The following is a 22,144-nucleotide window of genomic DNA, read 5'->3' as shown; positions in this document are numbered from 1 at the left end:
TTTATAAAAGAGTTCTACTGTAGTTTTGATTTTACTTAAGCATTTCATGCCAAATTCTGATAACAAGCATTATTTTTTAAATTAAGTAATTTTTATACTCCAAAAAGATGGGACACTGGTCAATTTATGACAATTCTGTTCTGTTGTAAAATTGTTGTGACCTTATGTAGATATTTTATGTAGAGTGTTCTGACAAGAAAAGTAGTTTCTATATTTTTTAAACAATTGTTATTACTCGAAAAAGATGTAGGTGAGACACTGGCCGATTTTCGTCAATGTTTGTGTTGTAAAATAATTTTGACCTTATTTAGGTACTAGATTTTTCACCCGCGCAAAGCGCGGGCTCAAAATCTATTCCCCTCTCCCCAAACTCACTCATTACTTAGGAGCACCTTTGATATTCTTTCTTCTCAAACTCTAACCTACATCTTCGAATTCTTTTTTAAAAAATAAAAAATAATAGATAATATTATAGATGCAGATTAGCATATTGTCAAATATTTCAAAAATGTAATCCCCTATATTAAAGTCTTTAAATTTTTTTTTGCTCGTGCCTCGCGCGTTTTCACCCTCCGTTGACCCACCATTATTAACTCTCTTTCATTTTCTTCCATTTAATTTTCTCTTTTCAAAATCATCAAAAAATTAGAAAAATTTTGGCACCGGTTTCAAGAAAATCGATTCATTAATGAAAAATTATCCATTAATAAAAAATTAAACTTATCCTCCAAAAATTAAAAAAATTTTGAAACACTTGACTCCTATTTCATATATAATTCTTTAAGATTCGGTCAATTAATTCCCGAAAAATTGGAAAAAAATTTTTAACCGGTTTCCAAAAAGATTGGTAACGAAAAATTATACACTTTATAGCAATCCCCGGGAAATTCTACCTCTATTTCATATGTAATTCTTTAAGATTCGCTCGATTAATTCCCGAAAAATTAAAAAAAATTTGTAACCGGTTTCCCAAAAGATCGGTAACAAAAAATTATACACTTTATAGCAAACCCCAGGAAATTCTACCTTTATTTTATATACAATTCTTTGAAATTCGATCAATTAATTCTCGAGAAATTGGAAAAATTTCGTAACCGGTTTCCAAAAAGATCGGTAACGAAAAATTATACACTTTATGGCACTCCCCGGAAAATTAGAAAAATTTTGGCACCGGTTTTAACTAAATCGATAAATCGGTAGATTAATGTAAAATTAAATTATTAAAATTTTTGAACCTGTTTCAACAAAAGCGGTAGATCGTTACATTACTTAAAAATTAAACCCCTCGTCGCAATCTCGTCCGAACCGGTTTCCATCCTCGGCAATTAAACCCATCCTCGAAAAATTAATAAAATTTTTGAACCGAAAAATTTGAAAAATTTCTGATACCGGTTTCCAAAAAGATTGGTAACGAAAAATTAAACACTTTATGGCACTCCCTGGAAAATTTTATCTCTACTTCATATACAATTCTTTGAGATTCGGTCAATTAATTCCCAAAAAATTGGAAAAATTTCGGTACCGGCTTCCAAAAAATCGGTAACAAAAAATTATACACTTTATAGCACTTCCCGGAAAATTCTACCCCTACTTCATATACAATTCTTTGACATTCGGTCAGTTATTTCCCGAAAAATTGGAAAAATTTTGGTACCGGCTTCCAAAAAATCGGTAATGGAAAACTATACACTTTATGGCACTCCCCGGAAAATTCTACCCCTACTTCATATACTTTCGATAAAAAATTGGTCCACTAACGAATAAGTAGTTCGCGTACAGACAGACAGACAGACAGACGTCCGGTACTTATATATATAGATTTTATGCAGAGTATGTTCTGACGAGAAACATTATTTTCTTAAAGAATTTTTTTATTTTCAAGAGTTCTGTGTGTTCTACTAATAGAGTTTCTGTATGATTTTGAATGTATTTAACCATTTTATAAAGAATTCTGGATATAAATATTTTTTATTTTTTAAATAATATTGTTCGATAAAAGCATCGTTACAAGCATGGAAATAAGACGCTGGTCGATATTAGATAGTTTTGTATGTTACATAATAATTCTGCTGTAGTTTTTAGTAGGTACAGCTATCTCAAGTCTGTCAGTAATTTCTCTCATTCTTATTAGGAGACATTTAATTATTTATCAATTTTATTGCTTTCTCATAGAGGAAGTTTGTTTTCATAAACTTCGTATATGGACCTTTGATCGCATATAAAGCTAGGTCTAATCAACCAAATTTTGAAGAATTATATATGAAATAGGGATAGAAAAGACCAAAGAAAAAATTGTTTTTTTAGTTTTTGATGCTAATGTGTTCAGAATGTTCTAAAACGTCGGAAAATCGGAATTTTAAAAAATGTCCGTATGCGCGCGCGCGCGCGCGCGTGCGTGCGTGCGTGCGTGCGCGCGTGCGTGCGTGCGTGCGTGCGTGCGCGTGCGTGCGTGCGTGCGTGCGTGCGTGCGGCGTGCGTGCGTGCGTGCGTGCGTGCGTGCGTGCGTGCGTGCGTGCGTGCGTGCGTGCGTGCGTGCGTGCGTGCGTGCGTGCGTGCGTGCGTGCGTGCGTGCGTGCGTGCGTGCGTGCGTGCGTGCGTGCGTGCGTGCGTGCGTGCGTGCGTGCGTGCGTGCGTGCGTGCGTGCGTGCGTGCGTGCGTGCGTGCGTGCGTGCGTGCGTGCGTGCGTGCGTGCGTGCGTGCGTGCGTGCGTGCGTGCGTGCGTGCGTGCGTGCGTGCGTGCGTGCGTGCGTGCGTGCGTGCGTGCGTGCGTGCGTGCGTGCGTGCGTGCGTGCGTGCGTGCGTGCGTGCGTGCGTGCGTGCGTGCGTGCGTGCGTGCGTGCGTGCGTGCGTGCGTGCGTGCGTGCGTGCGTGCGTGCGTGCGTGCGTGCGTGCGTGCGTGCGTGCGTGCGTGCGTGCGTGCGTGCGTGCGTGCGTGCGTGCGTGCGTGCGTGCGTGCGTGCGTGCGTGCGTGCGTGCGTGCGTGCGTGCGTGCGTGCGTGCGTGCGTGCGTGCGTGCGTGCGTGCGTGCGTGCGTGCGTGCGTGCGTGCGTGCGTGCGTGCGTGCGTGCGTGCGTGCGTGCGTGCGTGCGTGCGTGCGTGCGTGCGTGCGTGCGTGCGTGCGTGCGTGCGTGCGTGCGTGCGTGCGTGCGTGCGTGCGTGCGTGCGTGCGTGCGTGCGTGCGTGCGTGCGTGCGTGCGTGCGTGCGTGCGTGCGTGCGTGCGTGCGTGCGTGCGTGCGTGCGTGCGTGCGTGCGTGCGTGCGTGCGTGCGTGCGTGCGTGCGTGCGTGCGTGCGTGCGTGCGTGCGTGCGTGCGTGCGTGCGTGCGTGCGTGCGTGCGTGCGTGCGTGCGTGCGTGCGTGCGTGCGTGCGTGCGTGCGTGCGTGCGTGCGTGCGTGCGTGCGTGCGTGCGTGCGTGCGTGCGTGCGTGCGTGCGTGCGTGCGTGCGTGCGTGCGTGCGTGCGTGCGTGCGTGCGTGCGTGCGTGCGTGCGTGCGTGCGTGCGTGCCGTGCGTGCGTGCGTGCGTGCGTGCGTGCGTGCGTGCGTGCGTGCGTGCGTGCGTGCGTGCGTGCGTGCGTGCGTGCGTGCGTGCGTGCGTGCGTGCGTGCGTGCGTGCGTGCGTGCGTGCGTGCGTGCGTGCGTGCGTGCGTGCGTGCGTGCGTGCGTGCGTGCGTGCGTGCGTGCGTGCGTGCGTGCGTGCGTGCGTGCGTGCGTGCGTGCGTGCGTGCGTGCGTGCGTGCGTGCGTGCGTGCGTGCGTGCGTGCGTGCGTGCGTGCGTGCGTGCGTGCGTGCGTGCGTGCGTGCGTGCGTGCGTGCGTGCGTGCGTGCGTGCGTGCGTGCGTGCGTGCGTGCGTGCGTGCGTGCGTGCGTGCGTGCGTGCGTGCGTGCGTGCGTGCGTGCGTGCGTGCGTGTGTCAAATTTACCGAAATTTCTATAACTCAAGAACTGATTAACCAAATCTTAAAGAATTATATATGAAATAGGGATAGAAAAAAAACTGAATAATATAATAGAATTAATAAAAATTGCTAATAATAAAGGGGTTACCGATTTCTATCTAAAAAAATCTATATGATTACTCTAATTTCTGCAAATTTTGAGATATCAAACTTAATTTTTTTTTATGGATAGAGTATCATTAAAGGTAGGTTGGTGTTGAATTTGGCAATGATCGGTGAAGGGGTTACCGATTTTTGCCTAAAAAGTGTATAAGGTATACATGTAATTTTATATAGAGTATCATTAAAGGAAGGTTGTTTTGAATTTTGCGAGGATCGGTGAAAGGGTTACCGATTTCTGCTTAAAAAATGTGTAAGTTATTTGATGGATAGAATATCATTTAAGGACGTTCTCCGGTCCTTATACTAGAGAAAATCGATTTTCTTAGGATTTTCTTGAAACTGTGAATATACGTTAATTTAGGTGTGCTTTATGCGTGGTATAAATTTCAGTACCTCTTCCGGTATAAAAAATAAAGATACTGAGCCTCAAAGTTTAAAAAAAAAATTTAAATTTAGTTTTGTTTTAGTTTTGGCATTTTTTCCTTATAGAACTCGACGAGAGGAGCAACTTTGGTCCTCTTGGCCAACCTCGTATCTCTTACCGTTTGGCCTGGAAAACCTTTTCATTAGTAAAAGTTGAAACTTTGAGGCTCAGTATCTTTATTTTTTATACCGGAAGAGGTACTGAAATTTATACCACGCATAAAGCACACCTAAATTAACGTATATTCACAGTTTCAAGAAAATCCTAAGAAAATCGATTTTCTCTAGTATAAGGACCGGAGAACGTCCTTAAGGAAAGTATTGAATTTGGTGAGGATCGGTGAAGTTACCAGTTTTTGCTTAAAAAGTTACATGTATTAGTTATACATGTAATTTTATATAGAGTATCATTAAAAGAAGGTTGGTATTGAATTTGACGATAATCGGTAAAAAGGTTCTTTCTTTATAAAATTTTGAATTTTTTGAGAAATGTTTGTGGTTGCTCTAACTTCCGCCAATTTTGAGATATCGGACTATTTATAATTCTATTATATTCTTCAGCCTTTTCTACCTCTATTTTATATATAATTCTTTAAGATTTGGTTGATTAGATCCAGCTGTATACACGATCAAAGGTTCATATGCGAAGTCCATATATGGACCATGTAGCCTGAACTCCCAAAGTCAACATCGATTTGACATTACGTCAATTGTAAAACCCCACTTGTGCTACTAAGTTGACCTTTTTTTAATTCATAAAAAGGTTAAATTTAAAATTAAAAAAAGTGTGCAAATTAGAAACTTGTACATTGCTTCCTTATCATTACAGATCGCTACCATTGCTCCTATTTTATTTTGCTCATAAAGCTTTCTCTATGCGGAAGCCAAACTAATAAGTACTAATAATTATGCATCAAATAAAATACAAGCTTCCTCATAGAGGAGCTTTATGAGCAAAATAATATAGGAGCTATGGTAGTGATCTGTAATGATGAGGAAGCAATGTACAAGTTTCTAATTTGCACACTTTTTTTATCGCTTCTTTTTTATGAATAATATGAATAGGAGTTTGATCAGAAATTAATAAATATTTTTTTAAAATTTTATAAAAATAATTATTATTATTTGTCTCTGACGCACACGTATGAAAACTGGAAGTATGAGAATTATGCCCAATGATGTAAGCACGTAAGTTTATAGTGACTACTTCAGTCAACTATTACACTCTCGTGTTGATCGCATAGAGAAGTGTATGTATGTACACGTATTTGCAATATCGTGTATACTCTAGTCGCATAGAATCGCAGAACCGTACAATGTTATGAGTGGCATGTTGTGATTCGTGGCTTAAATCTCATACTTATTAATTGTTGATAGTTGACACTTATATACAGTATGCGTTGTAATTGTTGTCAATGTAATTAATGATGATATTTTTGGATATCTCAACAATTGTAATTTCTGGATATATTGATGTAGGTATAGTAATGGGATTAAAAGACGTTGAATCACTTGGAACAGGTACGAACACGATAAAATTTCGAATTGTTTAATATTATTAATTAATTATTTAATTATTAATTATTTAATATTATAAATAAAGTTGTTGAAAGTCTTGAAAATCGTGAAAGTTAATATTTTTAAAATTTTTTAAAATTTAGTGTTATAGAGAGCACAGATATTAATATATTTTTAATAACATATACGTATTCCTCATATATGCATACGCCTCGCATATTTTTAATAACACACCTACTATATTTATTTACAAATTTACAAATGTAATTTTCTATACAACCGTTATATTAATCGTTTAGTAGGTATATTTATTTTATCTCGTTTTCAAGAACGTTTACCAAAAAACAACCGTAAATTTTTATTTATTTATAAAACAAGTAATAGATTGATAGTAGGGGAGACCGGGGCTAAACCGCCAACGGGGTTGAACCGCCAAATCAAATATCTCGGAACCTGTATATTGTGCGAACTCGCTATCAACATTGTAAACGCTGCTTATGGTACCCATGTGACCAACGGAGTTTCGGCAGGTTACCTGCCGTGTTATAATTTTTACGAGGGCAAACGTGTTTTCGGAAGGTAAAAGTGAAATTTTCTGCGCGTGGAAATATTGTAATATCTGCAATAATATTTGCTCTCCAAATCTCGAGGTACGTGATTATAAAGAGTAATGCATGCTGAACACGAATCCAGTGTAGTTTTTTCATTATCGTTGATGTCTAATATTTCGTGGGCGATCAAACCTGAAACTTGTGTTTGGGGCTAAACCGTCTGTAAGCACCCGGGGCTAATCCGGCTAATCTCGTCACTGTGGCGCGCCGGGCGCACGACTTCAGCTCACGGCGATTTCAGGTTCTGTCTTCCCTTGCACGTGCGTCAGTTTGTATAGGAGGGAAATGGTACGCACGTATCGTCGCAAAACGGGTGTTTTGGCCGACCGAAAAGATGGCGGACCGTTGTTTTCGAGATCGCTCGCGCTTACGTCACGTCGGCGAGGTACGGCGAGGCCGGGCGAGGCACGGCACGGCACGGCTCTGAGATCCCGCGATTTCCGCGCGAGAGTTGACATGCCGCGCGCGCGGTAGATCGTCGTTGTTGGTCGTTGTGTCAGTGACAGTCGCGCGTGCGACCGCATCGTCCAGCGTTCGCCGCATCGTCTCGGCGTCATTGTCGCCGCCGTTGTAGTGGTGGTGGTGTCGGTGGTGGTGGTGGTCGTCGTCGTCGTCGTCGTCGGCGCGTCGAGGAATCGGCGCGAGGACGCCGTCAAGTCGGTAAAATGGTCGCGCTCCACCGCGAGCTTTTCTAACGTCGCTATTTATCGCTCCCCCGCGAGAAACGCGGCTTGGTTAGGTTGCTCGAGAGTCCGCGCTGATCCTATGGCACCGGAACGCCGTCACGCGTGTTCCCCTATCATTTTTCAGGATTAGATGTATGTATATGTATTGAAAATGCAGTGTGGCGGATTAGCCCCGGGGGGGGACGGTTCAACCCCGGCATTTTTTAGATTTCAATTTTTCCACCGTTGTCGTTTTTGCTCTATACCGGTTAAACAAAGCGATGTAGACAAAAATTTCCTATATAAATTTTGTAGCTAAAGGTTCACTCTTTACAGTGGTATACCACATTTAACTACAATTATTTATTTTGTTGTTAAAAATCGGCACCGAAAAAAAAACGGACGGTTTAGCCCCGGTCTCCCCTACTCATTTTGACGTAACTAGAAATTTGTCTTTTACGATTTACCAATTTTTTAAGTAATGCGTAATTTACTTTTATCTAAATATTATTCATTTTTACGTAATTAGTAATTTTTTGTGACTAATTACTAATTTGCTAATTCAATAAAAATTGAATTTGTTGTTATTGCTAATTTCGTGAGTAATTAAAAAATAAAAAATGGAATTTTTTGTCGATTCCTGCTTAATACTACAAAATGCGTGATATCAGTACAAAATTACTTTTTACAAAAAAGGTAAAAGAAAGGCGCCAAGTACACGGGCAATGCTGTAAATCCAAAAATCTAACCTAAATGGTAGTAGCTTTACTTCTCCTTAACAAAATTACTATATCACAATATTACCTAATTTAACCCAAATTATATGTATTTCAAAGAAAGATGTGAAATCTTTAAATTGCGCCAATTGCAAAGAGAATATATATATTGTTTTGAAAAATAATTGTTGTGCAACTTTTAAAAAATAAAACCCAAGTGGTACATATCTTTGTGTTCCCATTCAAGGGTCTTCCTATTCCAACCCAAGTGGTAATAGCTTCTTAATTCTCTTTAACAAAATTATAATATTACAAAGAATTATTTTAATCACAAAGAATTAAACAGGTAACAGTACAAAATAAAAATATTTAATCAAAATAAAATTAATTTTTCTTGTAAAAAACTTGGTTGCTTGTAAAAACTTGTAAAAAAAGTAGTTGCACAATTATTTTTCAAAACAATATATATATTCTCTTTGAAATTGGCGCAGTTTAAAGATTTCATATTTTTCTTTGAAATACATGTCACTTGGGTTGAGTTAGGTTTGGTTTACATGACGCTTCCATTTCATTTCTTCTACCTCTACGATGTACGTTGTGTTCGGTACCGATTCGCTTATAATTATTGCCGGAACCCACTTTTTACTTTCTAGGCGATGATCACATACCATACATTTTTGTCCGATTTGAAAAACGCTTCTCTTCCCTTCGTGATTTTTTTTGTCTTGTTTGCGCTTAACTTTTTCTTCCAATGGACTTGGTCTCAGCAGTGAGAAACGGTTTCGTATATCTTGGCCTAGTAGGAGTTTAGCCTGCGTCACTCCCGTTTTATGCGATTTTTGGCGATCGTTTGGTATGGTTTGGTACATATACCAAAGTTGCTATCGGTAGTTGCTATTGGTTCTGGTGCAGTTTGGTACCCTTTGGTTCCTTATACCAGAGTCACGCCAAAAATCGCCATTTATGCGGCGTGGTACGATAGTCTATCAAGAATAAGTTTACTGCATAGTCGATGGTATGCCCGCTTTCCACGATGCGCTTTATGTGTGATTTGAAGGTGACAAAACGTTCGGCTGCGCCGTTGATGGCCGACAAGTGCGGTGGTGTAAAACTCTGTCTTGCGCCAATTGTTATGCAAAATTTTTTGAATTTTTTGCTCGTAAAAGCAGTGCCGTTGTCGGTCACCAGGTGGATTGGATAGCCGAAAGTTGAGAACAAGAATTTTATTTTAGTGATCGCTGTCTCGGATGACAGATTATTTACTATGTAGGCTTCGGGCCATTTCCGGCCGTCTTCGTTCTTGGTTAACGCTCGACTCCCCGTGTCTCGCGCGGTTGGTTAGGTCGTGCCGCTCGCTTCGGAATCGACCTTTCGTTCACAAACAATAATAACGCCGAATACCGAACGTGTAACGGTCGTATATCGGGTGGTCAGACTATTTCGATCCCTACACTACTTTATTTTCTAAAATATAAAAAATTGATATTTTGATTGTTTCAAATAAATCCTTTCTTTAAACTTTGTTGCAGCATCGACGCAAGTAGTACTGACGGTGCAGCAGAAACCAGTGACGTCGAGCAACGCGGCAGCAGTAGCAGCGATAGCAACAGTGACCACAGCAACAACAACCTCTGGTCTGCAAGTCGGGGTAGTCGGCGCTACGAGTCAGCAGCATCAACGTCCGGTCAGTCTGTCGGCGGCCGGAAACATGTCTCCCTCGCAACCGATGACCTCTCTTCATCGAGCGTCCACCGCACCGGCGGGCGGTGCTCCGTGTAACACTCGAATCACGGGCCCGCAACCAGTTGACGTAAATATAAAGTGTAAAATGTATTAATTGTCCTTTGTTTTTCTGCGCTTCTGCTTCTTATGCGGCAAGATCAGGAACGAAACCAAAGCGCAGGCGATTAGGAGCGTGTACAAATATTTTAATTTACATAACAACCGCATAATTTAGAAATTAATATTTAATAAATATTAGTTATTTTTATACAGAACGTGATAGAATTGAAAATAATAACATAGTAACAAATACATATACAAAATTACAAGTTTCTAGATTTTTTGTTTATGAGAAAAAAATCACAAAAATTGCCTATTTTTTATTTTTAAGTGAATCCCTTAAACTTTAAATGTAGAATATACCTATATTCCATATTTTTTTGAAATTTATTTTTCAAAATGACTGCCATTTACTATTATTTCTAACAATTCTATAATTTTTTAATAACAAAATTAAAACTATTTTAAAGATAAATTAAACTATGTATAAAAGTTCTAAAATTCTCAAAAGCAATAGTGTGCGGATAGTGGACATATTTAAAAAAATATATAATTTATATTTTTTCATTCTTATGCATTTTTGCAACACGGAAAATACTTGCATGTGAAACTACTCGACTTGAATGTCAAAAAGATCCGACTAAAAAATAATTTTTAAGCATTGCAATTTGCAGTACGTTTAACTTATTTTTTTTTCGAAAATACCGCTTATTTGAAGAAGAGAGTGGCGTTGGAAACAATTTTCTAGTTACTGTCGTTGGCTGATAATATTTTTTACAGAATTTTTCGAGTTGGCCTTTTTTACGAAGAGCAGACTGAGATAATCTCTACAACTAATTATCTGAAAAAATTCTTTCTTGAAAATTATGGATAAGAATGTTTTAAAGCAATTAGAATTTAACTCGTTATAAAAGAAAGTGATTATCAAAAAAGCAGCCAACTGTTTGCTGTATATACTTCTAAAAAAAGGCTAATCTACAATGTGCTCTTTGGTTTCTGTTTCCTGCTCTTTGCTTTTTGCTTCTCTGCCTCCTTACGCACTATTTTACCGACAATCGACAGAATTTGTCAATAGGTGCGTTCGGGGAGGGGGGAGGGGGTTTTGAAAGTTTCCTCGGGTGAGGGAGATTACGGTGCCTCATACCCGATTGGGTAAACTGACACAAACAAAATTAAGCCCAAAATAAACAACTCAAAACTTGATACACAACACCTTATATAACTTAGCCGATCTTTTTTAAAAATTTAAAAACTATATATATATTATATTCCAATCTCTTCTCTTAATAAGATTGTGTATATCTATCTCCGCAACATATCCCTCCGTTCTGAGCTCTTCATCCATATTCACCCTCAAATTATCATATTTACTACATCGTTACAAGATGTGATCCAAATCCTCACGCTCGTAGCCACATTCGCACCTTTCTTCATCCACATAGCCCTTTCTCTTTAAGGAGACTCCGAGGTTGTAATGATTGGCTCTCAATTTATTGATAAGAGTCACGAAATATCTCTCAGCGTTGATTTTACAGAACCAAGGCCTCAGTGGCTGTTTATCGTAGAAATTCTCAAAATAGAAGATACCCTTATATTCGGAATCTCTGATTGGTGATTCCTGAGTAGAGTCCCATGTCTTTTTCCTGGCATATGCCATCAGGTCCCCGACGGGCACCTTGATTCTAGGGTCAGCCTCCTCACGCGCAGCCTCCTTAGCAAGACCATCGGCCATTTCATTCCCAGCGATACCAACGTGAGCCGGGATTTAGACGAGTACGACTCTTCTATCGTAGTTCCTCTCCAAACTATACAGATGAAGTCTAGCCTCCATAATGTAGCGATTCTTATGTACATTCAAATGATTGTTGCGTATAGCCTCAAGAGCTGACTTACAGTCAGACAAAATCACAATATGTCTGTCTCTGTGGTCCCTCTGAAGGACCATCAATTCCAAAAAGGACTTAATGGCGAGCGCCTCAGCGGTGAAGGATGAGCACACTTTAGGAAGACTCATCTTATATGCGATTTCTTGGTCACTAATAACGATACTACCGCCAGTAGCGCTATTTGACTCATCATATGACCCGTCTGTAAAAATAATCTCCGACGAAGGTCTTAATTCATATTTAAAAATTACATCACGGATGAGTGCCTCGTCAGAGTACTTGTTATTAGTCTTTCTAAATTCTCCAATTGAGGTGTCAACTACAGCCTTGTATGTGTGTGCACCGAAAGACCCTTGAAAAATCTCGAATTTTCTAGGTTGACCTATTCCTACCCTGAATGAGATGTATGTCTTCCAAACAAGAGACAGTAGGGACAATTTGTACGTTGGCTGGCGATAAGGGGCGAAGTTTCCCTGTTTGTAGAGTCGTTGCAGCTTGTGACACAAGCCAATGTCGTTGTATGCAATAGTCTTGCCGACGAAATTCTTAGCAAGCATCTCGGTCCGATCTCTAATCAGTCTCACCTTGGCTTCCGCAACGATAACATTATTGAGGGTGCTGTTTTTGTATTCCAAAGCCGTGCGAACACCGATATAGAGTTCTTTCCAGCTTGAGCTGATAAGCACTTTCCCTGGGATAATATACAAAATTGCCGTAATCAGTTACAGATCTCACCAGACTCTTGTATAACATAAGAGCCGTGTTAACCTTCTCATGCCCTTCGAAACCTTGCATAAATATTTCAAAATGGAATTTGCTCTATTAACCTTTCCTCTCACTTCTTGAACCTGGCGATAAAACTTGAGGCCGTTATCCAGCCAGATTCCAAGGAATTTTCCTTCCCTGCTGTTGAATACTACACAATTCTGAACCTGCATACTCAGAGTTCTGTCCCAGCCGCCGCATTTTGAGAATTCCTCAAGAACCGTCTTTTTCGGTTTAATACCCAGACCGATCTTACTCAGTTTTTCGGTGATCTGATTAACTGCCAGTTGAAAGAGAAGCCGATTACGCCGTCGATTAGGGCCGGATACATAAAGTCCAATGTCATCAGCAAACTCTATGGCCTCCACACCCTCTGGTAAATCAGAACACAGACCTTCAGTGAATAGAGAATAATTGCTGGACTCAGAACGGCACCCTGCGGGAGCCCCTTGAAGACAAGACGATCAACAAATTCTCGTGAATTGTACCGTTCTCAGGTAAAGTCATTTATTGATTTTAATTATACCTGCAGGGCAATTGAGTGCCTTCAATTTGTCCACCATGATGCGGTAATCCACGTTGTCGTACGCTGACGAAACGTCCAAAAAAGCCGCCAAAGTATATTCACCTACGCACATAGATGCCCGGATGTCCGAAGTAATTTTGACCAAACTGTCAACGCATGATCTACCTCTCCTGAAACCATTTTGAGTCTTGCTGAATTTATTCTCCTTTTCCGCCCACCAGAACAGTCTCTCGTTGATCATACGTTTCATTAATTTGCCCATGCATGACGACAGAGAGATTGGGCGAACCTTCTCTCGACCAACCTTGTCAATGAATACAACCTGGTACTGCAACCAATCAGCCGGCAAAGTACCTGTAGACCAGACAATGTTAAACAGTTCAAGCAAGCATATGCGACCAACCTCCGGAAGCTCTCTAATCATTCTGTACTTTATAACATCCAGTCCAGGGGCAGAATTTCTTCTTACCATGTCGATGGCCCTATCCAGCTCAGATCGCTGAAACGAAGACTCTCTTAAACCGAGAGCGGCATCCTCATATAGCACACCAAAGTCACATACTGGCTCCGTACCCACGCATGGAGGAGCAAGCTTGTCGATTTCCCTTTTAATTTCCTCCTCTCTATTATTTGTTTGCCATTTATTCCACTTTACATTTTTTTCTGGCATTTTTCAGAATTCTCATGGTATTCCACACGTAACTCAAACTTGTAAACCTGTTAATTTCCTTGCAGAAATTTTCAAAATTTTCCTTTTTACGTCTTCCTGGCCAGAGCGCACAATCTTCTGTATTCCACCCATGAGTGTAAGCTTTTACTTCTCTTAAATGCCGTGAAAGCAAGTTTTCTATCTTGGTTGGCACGGTCGCATTTCCCATCCCACCATCTGTTGGGTCTTTTTCGCTTGTTGGGGTCAACAGGGCAACCGCCTTTGTTCCCGTCGCGTCGTATATCAGAGGCACGGTCCACCGCGCCTCTTAAAATACCAATAAAACGATTATAATATTTATTTAGGTCTTCCTTGAACAAATCAATATGCGGGAGCAAATTGGCTCTAATATCTCCATCCACCAAGACGCGAAACTGTGACCAAATCTTTTTTTTTTCCAAGTAATTTTTTTTTCCAAGTAATTCTGTTTGTAACTTTTCTGTAAATCTGCTCCTAATAACACAGGCCGACATTTTTAAAAACCTGAGACCAGACTATACTTTCCCAAAGGTTTTCGGCCCGCTGAATCCGAATCCGCCAGCGGAATTGCTCCATCACATCAGGTTTTCGAGATATCCTAACCTGAAAGTGCAAAAAACAGTTTTTCGCTATATTCGGGGTTATATTAAACCGCGAATTAATTTTTCTCCACAAAACTCGTTACGGCATCTGAAAGTACTACTCTTCGCCTTCAAAATGCTTTTTGAATTTTTCAGATATCTTATTTCTTCTCGGAGATATCGTCTGTTGAAATTTTTTAGTTTGGCGTTTTCGTTACAACCTCCCTAACCTCGAAAAAAGTCTAAGATTTTCGAATTTGCCTTTTTTTTTGTCAATCAGGCAGATCACAGTTATGTATTCTTATGTTTTTGGAGTAGCTGAATTTGAAATTGCAGTCTGCTTACCCCATCGAGTCATAGCTATGGGGGGGGGGGGGGACTCGATGGGGTAAGCAGACTGCAATTTCAAATTCAGCTACTCCAAAAACATAAGAATACATAACTGTGGTCTGCCTAATTGATCAAAAAAAAGGCGAATTCGAAAATCTTAGATTTTTTTCGAGGTTAGGGAGGTTGTAACGAAAACGCCAAACTAAAAAATTTCAACGGACGATATCTCCGAGAAGAAATAAGATATCTGAAAAATTCAAAAAGCATTTTGAAGGCGAAGAGTAGTACTTTCAGATGCCGTAACGAGTTTTGTGGAGAAAAATTAATTCGCGGTTTAATATAACCCCGAATATAGCGAAAAACTGTTTTTTGCACTTTCAGGTTAGGATATCTCGAAAACCTGATGTGATGGAGCAATTCCGCTGGCGGATTCGGATTTAGCAGACCGAAAACCTTTGGAAAAGTATAGTCTGGTCTCAGGTTTTGGAGTTTCGCAAAATTTTGTCGGCCTGTGTAATCAAATGAAAAAGAAATAGGGTAGTCATCGATGCCCCAAGTTTTCTCCAGCTGTTGATAGTCAATTCTATTTATGACACCTTTGATTCCAAATAATAGATCCAGGTTGGAATCCCGCTGACCACGAAAGCCCACTCTGGACTTTGTGTCGACATTGACACAAAAAAATTCTTTATCGTTCATAGTATTGAACAATATCTCACCATTGCCATTGATAAAATCACAATTTCATTATGGGCGTTCAGGTCACCCAGGATAATGGTGTCCTCGCTGTTTCCAGCCAAATTGCACAAAGACCGGAGATCTCGCGGGACGATAGATTCCTGTGGATGTCTGTATACCACTATAATGTTCAAGTTGCGGTTAAGATTTTTTGTTCTGATACCCACTGTATCATAACCAAAAGGAAGGATGTCAGTGTTACGTATAATTTCAAACTCAATGTGAGACCGAATCGACACCGTAACTCCACCGCTTCCTAGCAGATTTTGGCTGTGTAGAGTTTTGTATCCTGAAAAGTACACTCGGTTATTGCCAGAACATTTGGTTTCCGTAAGGACAATGATATCATAGTCCAATATATGCTTGGAGAGCTCGTTCTTATTGCTTTTATAGCCACGACAATTCCAGAGTAAAAGCTTGAAATTTAATACAAAGAGAGAGGTGTGTGAGACCTCTCATTACTTCTCATCTCGGGAAAGCCCCTTAAAGAATCGTTAAACCTATCATCCATATTACGTCTCTCCATTCCCTCCTCTTTGCGGACTCTTGATACGCTCTTCCTATAATCTCTAGTATCACTAGATGTATCGAAAGAAAGAGACTTATCCCTTGTCCGACCGTAGTCATTAGTACCGTCAATAGCGTTTAATAAAAGATCCCGGGCCTCCGGGACTCTTTGTAACAATTGCAAAATTCCAGCGATCGCCTCCCTGACGAGAATCCAGTCGTCAGACCGCGCAGAATCAGTGCGAGCGGAGCTCGGCTCTTCACCAGCCTCGTCCGCAATAGCCCCGCCACTCATAGCCCGTGACCAAGCGGCCCCGTTTCGGGCAGCGGACACGAGAATACCTCTTTTTTCCTTCGAGATTTCGCCAGCGCGCAAATCAGACTGTTTACAATAATCACGACTGGACCTATCTGACTCGCCGCGTTTGCCATCGTTGACTCTTCTCGTGTCGACATGGCCATGATAACGAGAAACTTCTTCCGGACGCGCACCTGGGGCACCGGAGACACCATCCAAGCGTTTATCCTGATCCACATACTTCGACCGCACTGGCTCGGAGAGGGGCCTGCCCTTGGGGGAGGGTAATCCAGGCCATGCCTCAGGGCATGAGTATCTGTCATAAGGCACCATAGGTGATTTAGTCCAAGAGCCGGCTGCACAAAACCCTCCCTCATCGAACATACGGCTGAATTTTATTCGAATCGATAGCTTTTTTAGTGGTTAACCCTGTGCCGGGTTTTATATGCCCTGAAACTTGACCGAAGTGTTAAAAAAAGGCCACTTCCGGTATGATTTTTTGAGATGAAACCCCCTTATAGTTAGGGAGCTGGGTGCCAAATCGGTATATGATTTGTTCATGTTTCATATCGATAGGGATTAAAGTTCAGATCAATACGAATCGATTTGGTCCAGTCAATTAAGATCCTACGTCGCTGCGTTTTTGCGTTACAGCGCTTCAAAATTGTAAAAAAAAATAAGTACTAAATCATTTGCTCATGTCTGCCTCTGAGGCTGATGGTCAAAATCATCCTGAAAACGAAGAAAATCCATGAGGCAGACATCCAGGGCTCTGCAATATCACGGGACGTAGTTGTAAAAATGTAAAAAAAAAAAGCTCTATTAAGTCATTTGCTCATGATTCTAGTTGCGTCCATTCGATTCATTATGACTCCCTGAATACGAAAAAAATTTGGCAGACATTTTGCTCACTGATTTTGAACTGTACAATTTTTTGAAATTCAAGGAGAATCAAAGGAAAGCGGGTATTACGGCTGATTATTGTTATTAGTTTTAATATTATTATTTTGTTTAGTAATTTTTATTAACTCAACCCAACAGGTAATAAAAAAGTAAAAAAAAGCACTTGTAGCTTGGCGCGATTGTCGAGTTTTTCAAAAATATATTCAAATGGTCTGCCTTTGGAATATCAGAGGCCTGGATGTCTGCCTCATCGATTTTCTTCTTTTTTATAAGAAATCTAAACATCAGTCCAAGAGGCAGACATGAACACATGATATAGCACATCTTTTTTTTTAACATTTTTGAAGCGCTGTCAATTGACAACGCAGAGGCAACATGCTGGCAGACCATTTTTCTGTGGTCCTTCACATTGTCTTTAATCGAACAATTCAGGTCTGCCAAGTGTACACTTCATATACACTTTTTTAAATCATAAAAAAAACTTGAAAAATTGATTACTACTAAAGTCAGAGCCCTGGATGTCTGCCTCTTCGATTTTCTTCGTTTTCAGAAGGATTCTGAACATCAGCCTCAGAGGCAGACATGAACAAATCATATAGTACCCCCTTTTTTTTAAAACAAATTCGAAGCGCTGTCAATTGACAACGCAGCGCTACCATGGTGGCAGACGCAGTCCTTAATGTTTCTTATGGTACAATTATCGCTATTAATAATGTCTGCCACATGAACAAATCATATAGAAATTTTGGCACCCAGCTCCCTAACTATTAAAGAACATACGGCTGAAACTTGTGCCAATCGATTCAGGATGTCAAGCACTTTGATAAAAAAATATGCTGCCACCCCCCACCTTGACAGGAACCATGGCAGCAACCCTTAAACGTGACATATTTTCGTACCGTACCTCCCTCACAGAATATACGATTTTTTTATTTTTTGAAATGTAGCTCGAACATTCCTGAACATAAAAAAACAATGCTGCCATCGCTGGCCTTGACCAAAAATTTTTGTGCCACCCACAAGTCGCGCGACTTTTGGCTACCAATTTGTAACGGGTCAATACTTCCCTCACAGAACATACAATTTTTTTATTTTTTGAAATGTAGCTCGAACATTCCTGAACATAAAAAAACAATGCTGCCATCGCTGGCCTTGACAAAAAATTTTTGTGCCACCCGTAAGTCGCGCGACTTATTAATAAAATAAATAAATTTTTCTTGTAAAAAAAACTTGGCGCTGCTAGACCTAGAAATTTAATAAAGTAGGGGAGACCGGGGCTAAACCGCCAACGGGGTTGAACCGCCAAATCAAATATCTCGGAACCTGTATATTGTGCGAACTCGCTATTAACATTGTAAACGCTGCTTATGGTACCCATGTGACCAACGGAGTTTCGGCAGGTTACCTGCCGTGTTATGATTTTTACGGAGGCAAACGTGTTTTCGTGGTGAAAAGTGAAATTTTCTGCGCGTGGAAATTTTGTAATATCTGCAATAATATTTGCTCTCCAAATCTCGAGGTACGTGATTATAAATGCATGCTGATTATAAAGAGTAATGCATGCTGAACACGAATCCAGTGTAGATATCTAATATTTCATGGGCGATCAAACCTGAAACTGATTTATCCCGGGGGGGGTGGCGGTTCAACCCCGGCATTTTTGAGATTTCAATTTTTCCACCGTTGTCGTTTTTGCTCTATACCGGTCAGGCCTCTGGCACTCGCCTATGTTTCTAGGTTAAAACGTGACCCCCTTAATGTCCGAGATCCGCTAGGGGCGCTGGTAGTAACTTAGTCCGCTTTGGTCCGTTTAGTCCCATGCCGCAACACTTTTCAAAACGCAACTGTGCGCTAAAATATTTTCTACGTAATTCTGCGATTTGGGATTTGCGAATAATGAGTGTGTCAAGCTAGAACGAAATAGTATTTTTGTTGTGTTTAGTGCTTATAAGTAACCGGGATGTATATAAAAATATATTTCTTAATTTTTAAGGGACAGGATTAGGTTAATAAATAAATGGCACATTGATGTATGCAAATATAAATATTTTTTTATTTTATGTATTATAGAATTTAGATTCTTTTTTTTCAATCCACTCTTTTTTATTTGATCTCTATTATATAGTTTTGCGTATTGACGCATACGAGTTTCAACGTAAAAATAAATAATAAGTGACATAATTTCTTCTGCATGGTCGATGCATGGAAATGTCATGACTGTGCTTTGCAGAATGTCTGTAATGATTAGCTCTAGAATGTTACTAGAAATATGATGCTTTTGAAACGAATGTTCTACATGCCGTAAAAATACGTATAATTTTTTATTGGGAGTAGGTAACTGCCTATTACCTGTCACTTCAAAAAATAATGAAATAGGCTCAGATTGATGTACCGTATTCTCAAATGCTTTCTTACAGACATCGCATTTTGAAAATTGCACAATTCTTTTTGTAATAATACCGGTGCTGTAATAAATTAAACAGTCGACAACTTCTGGCAAAGCATAATCATCCTCAACTGATTCGATAAAATCCCATTCTTCACATTCAATTAAGGAATTCAACCGTTTTTTGATCGATTCACGAATATCAACTTTCTTACTTGAATCTGTATAAATACTTTTAATATCTGACAAGGAAATAAGAAAATTACGAGGCGCATCTTGATTCGAACAATTTCCACAGGTGGGGGGTTTCAGAATGCTAAATGTGGATAGGATCTTATATAACTGCAGAAAAGTTGGAGTTGCAGGATGATCGTTTGCTCCTCCTGCTTGTCGTATCATACCAAAAAAATTCTAAAAAATGTGGAAAAATGGAAAGAAATGTCAAAATAAATTTTAAACAATATTGTCGCTGTAACTGTGCGTGCTTGCAGCAGACGCTCCACAACAAATTTTTCATAAATCCAAAGTGTTTAATGTAGTTTCTACGTCTTCAATACTACTTATTGTGTCACCGCAAATACCAAAACTGGTAGCGTCAAAAGGTTTGCACATTACATTAACTTTGAGATTTAAGTTTTCTTGCACGAGTTCTTTTATATTGACAGTGACAAAACTGTTTTCAATTTTTAGACACGTTACAGTCACAAATGACTCAATTTTAATTCCATCACAGATTACGGTACGTCTGGTCCAGTTTACTGGTACTCGCAATGTAGTACAAGCTACCAAATCTGTAAAAGAGAATTTAGGTGGCTCATCTGACATTGCTTCTTGTAGATTTCCTTGTATACAATGCTGTGAGACGTCATGCGCTGGATTCTGTGCTGTTTCTTGAAGCGATGTGTCTTGCAGCGGTATGGAAATTTCTGTCCACGGAAATTGTGATGGCACGGTCCCTTTTCGCAACCTCGGTTGTTTATAATACGACTAGGAGGTGAAGATTTATATAAGCTGTATTGTTGAGTTAAATAGATAACAAAATATTTTGCTTACAACTTACAACGCCGAGCACTTGTCTATCAGAATCTTTAAGTTCTCGCTTCCACAGTATATCATCAGCCAAAAAATGTTTCTCGCAAAGAAACTGTCCTGACCGAACCACAAAGTCTTTTCTTCGTATAGCATTTTGCCACAAATTTATTATACTTTGATCTTTAGGCACAGCGAAAAAATGTTACTTCTGGATTCGATTTATATCCAGAAGTACATCCTGGTGCTATGCAATGTGGCATGATGCGCATATACACTGATATACAGATTGATATAGATCAATATAGATCAACACTGATCAACAGTCACCAAGTCACATCAAGTCACACTGATTAGGTTAGGTTAGGCGTTGACGGAGCAATCGCACGTAGAACCGATTACACCGTATCTCGCGTGTGCAATATATAATTAAGAGGCAAAATACCTCCCCGAGAGGCAAATTCGAGCAAGAGCGATACCGATTCCCCGATATCATGTATAAATCACGAGATTTAGCTCGGACGAGCAACGCGCGCCCCGAGAAACGAGCCTACGTTTTTCCGAACGGGTATGGCAAACTATTTTCCGTGTCGACTGACCGTTTGTTTGAGCTATCGCGTCTACGTGCGTTATGTAGGGCTCGCAGGTGCAAAGACTGACTGTCATTGACTACCTACTGCGCGGGATGGCGAGATTGAGCGGAATCTCAGCCATCTTAACGGACCAAGTTACTACCAGCGCCCCTAGCGGATCTCGGACATTAAGGGGGTCACGTAAAACTACCGAGTGCCAGAGGCCTGATACCGGTTAAACAAAGCAACATAGATGAAAATTTCCTATATAAATTTTGTAGCTAAAGGTTCACTCTTTACAGTGGTATACCACATTTAACTAAAATTATTTATTTTGTTGTTAAAAGTCGGCACCGAAAAAAAACTGGCGGTTTAGCCCCGGTCTCTCCTACTAAAATTTTGATTGAATTTAATAAAGCACAAAATTTTTGATTGAATAATAAAAAAGCAATAAACGTAATTTAGGGAAGTATGCGGCGGGAGTAAAAAAGCAGCGCCAAGTTTTTTTGCAAGAAAAATTTATTTTATTTTAATTAAATATTTTTATTTTGTACTGTTATCTCTTTAATTCTTTGTGATTAAAATGATTCTGTAGTGTTACCGAGGACAGTAATAATTATCAGGCAAGAGTGAATATAAGTACGTGGCTTTATTGGTATTACTTCTCTAAAGGCACGCTACGCTTGTTCTGTGTGCCCCGCCTACGCAACGCCATCTCTACATCAGTCTTACAATTAGCGCGTTCTCAAACCTATCTAGTTCACACAACAGATTCTTTGTAATATTATAATTTTGTTAAAAAGAATTAGCTTGGGTTGGAATGAGAAGACCCTTGAATGAGAATACAAAAATACGTACCACTTGAGTTTTATTTTTTAAAAAGTAGTTACGCAACAATTATTTTTCAAAGCAATATATATATTCTCTTTGCAATTGGCGCAATTTAAAGATTTTATATCTTTTTTTTAAATACATATCACTTGGGTTGAGTTAGGTAACGCAATTTTGTGAATTATTTTGTTAGGGTAGTCGGTTCTTAAGATCGTTCTCGTCAAAGATTGTCTTATTTTCTATTTAAATACATGGCAAGAGATTATCCGTATGTTTTGTGAGGGAAGTATTGACCCGTTACAAATTGGCAACCAAAAGTCGCGCGACTTAC

General features: G+C 40.1%; 1 protein-coding gene across 1 annotated transcript in view; it reads left to right on the top strand.

Annotated features, from left to right (window-relative positions):
• The window catches only part of Rhogef2 (Rho guanine nucleotide exchange factor 2), a 249,483-nt gene that overhangs the window by 19,190 nt on the left and 208,149 nt on the right, over positions 1-22,144 (top strand). The window contains exon 5 of the mRNA XM_071717917.1: positions 9,521-9,801. Coding sequence (XP_071574018.1) covers positions 9,521-9,801 — 281 coding nt within the window. The remainder of the gene's footprint in view (positions 1-9,520; positions 9,802-22,144) is intronic.

The sequence above is a fragment of the Temnothorax nylanderi genome, unplaced genomic scaffold (genome assembly GCF_030848795.1).
Source record: "Temnothorax nylanderi isolate EJ_2023f unplaced genomic scaffold, tnyl_v1.0 TNYL_tig0229_pilon, whole genome shotgun sequence".
NCBI lineage: Eukaryota > Metazoa > Arthropoda > Insecta > Hymenoptera > Formicidae > Temnothorax > Temnothorax nylanderi.
This window is presented reverse-complemented; position numbering and strand designations above follow the sequence as displayed.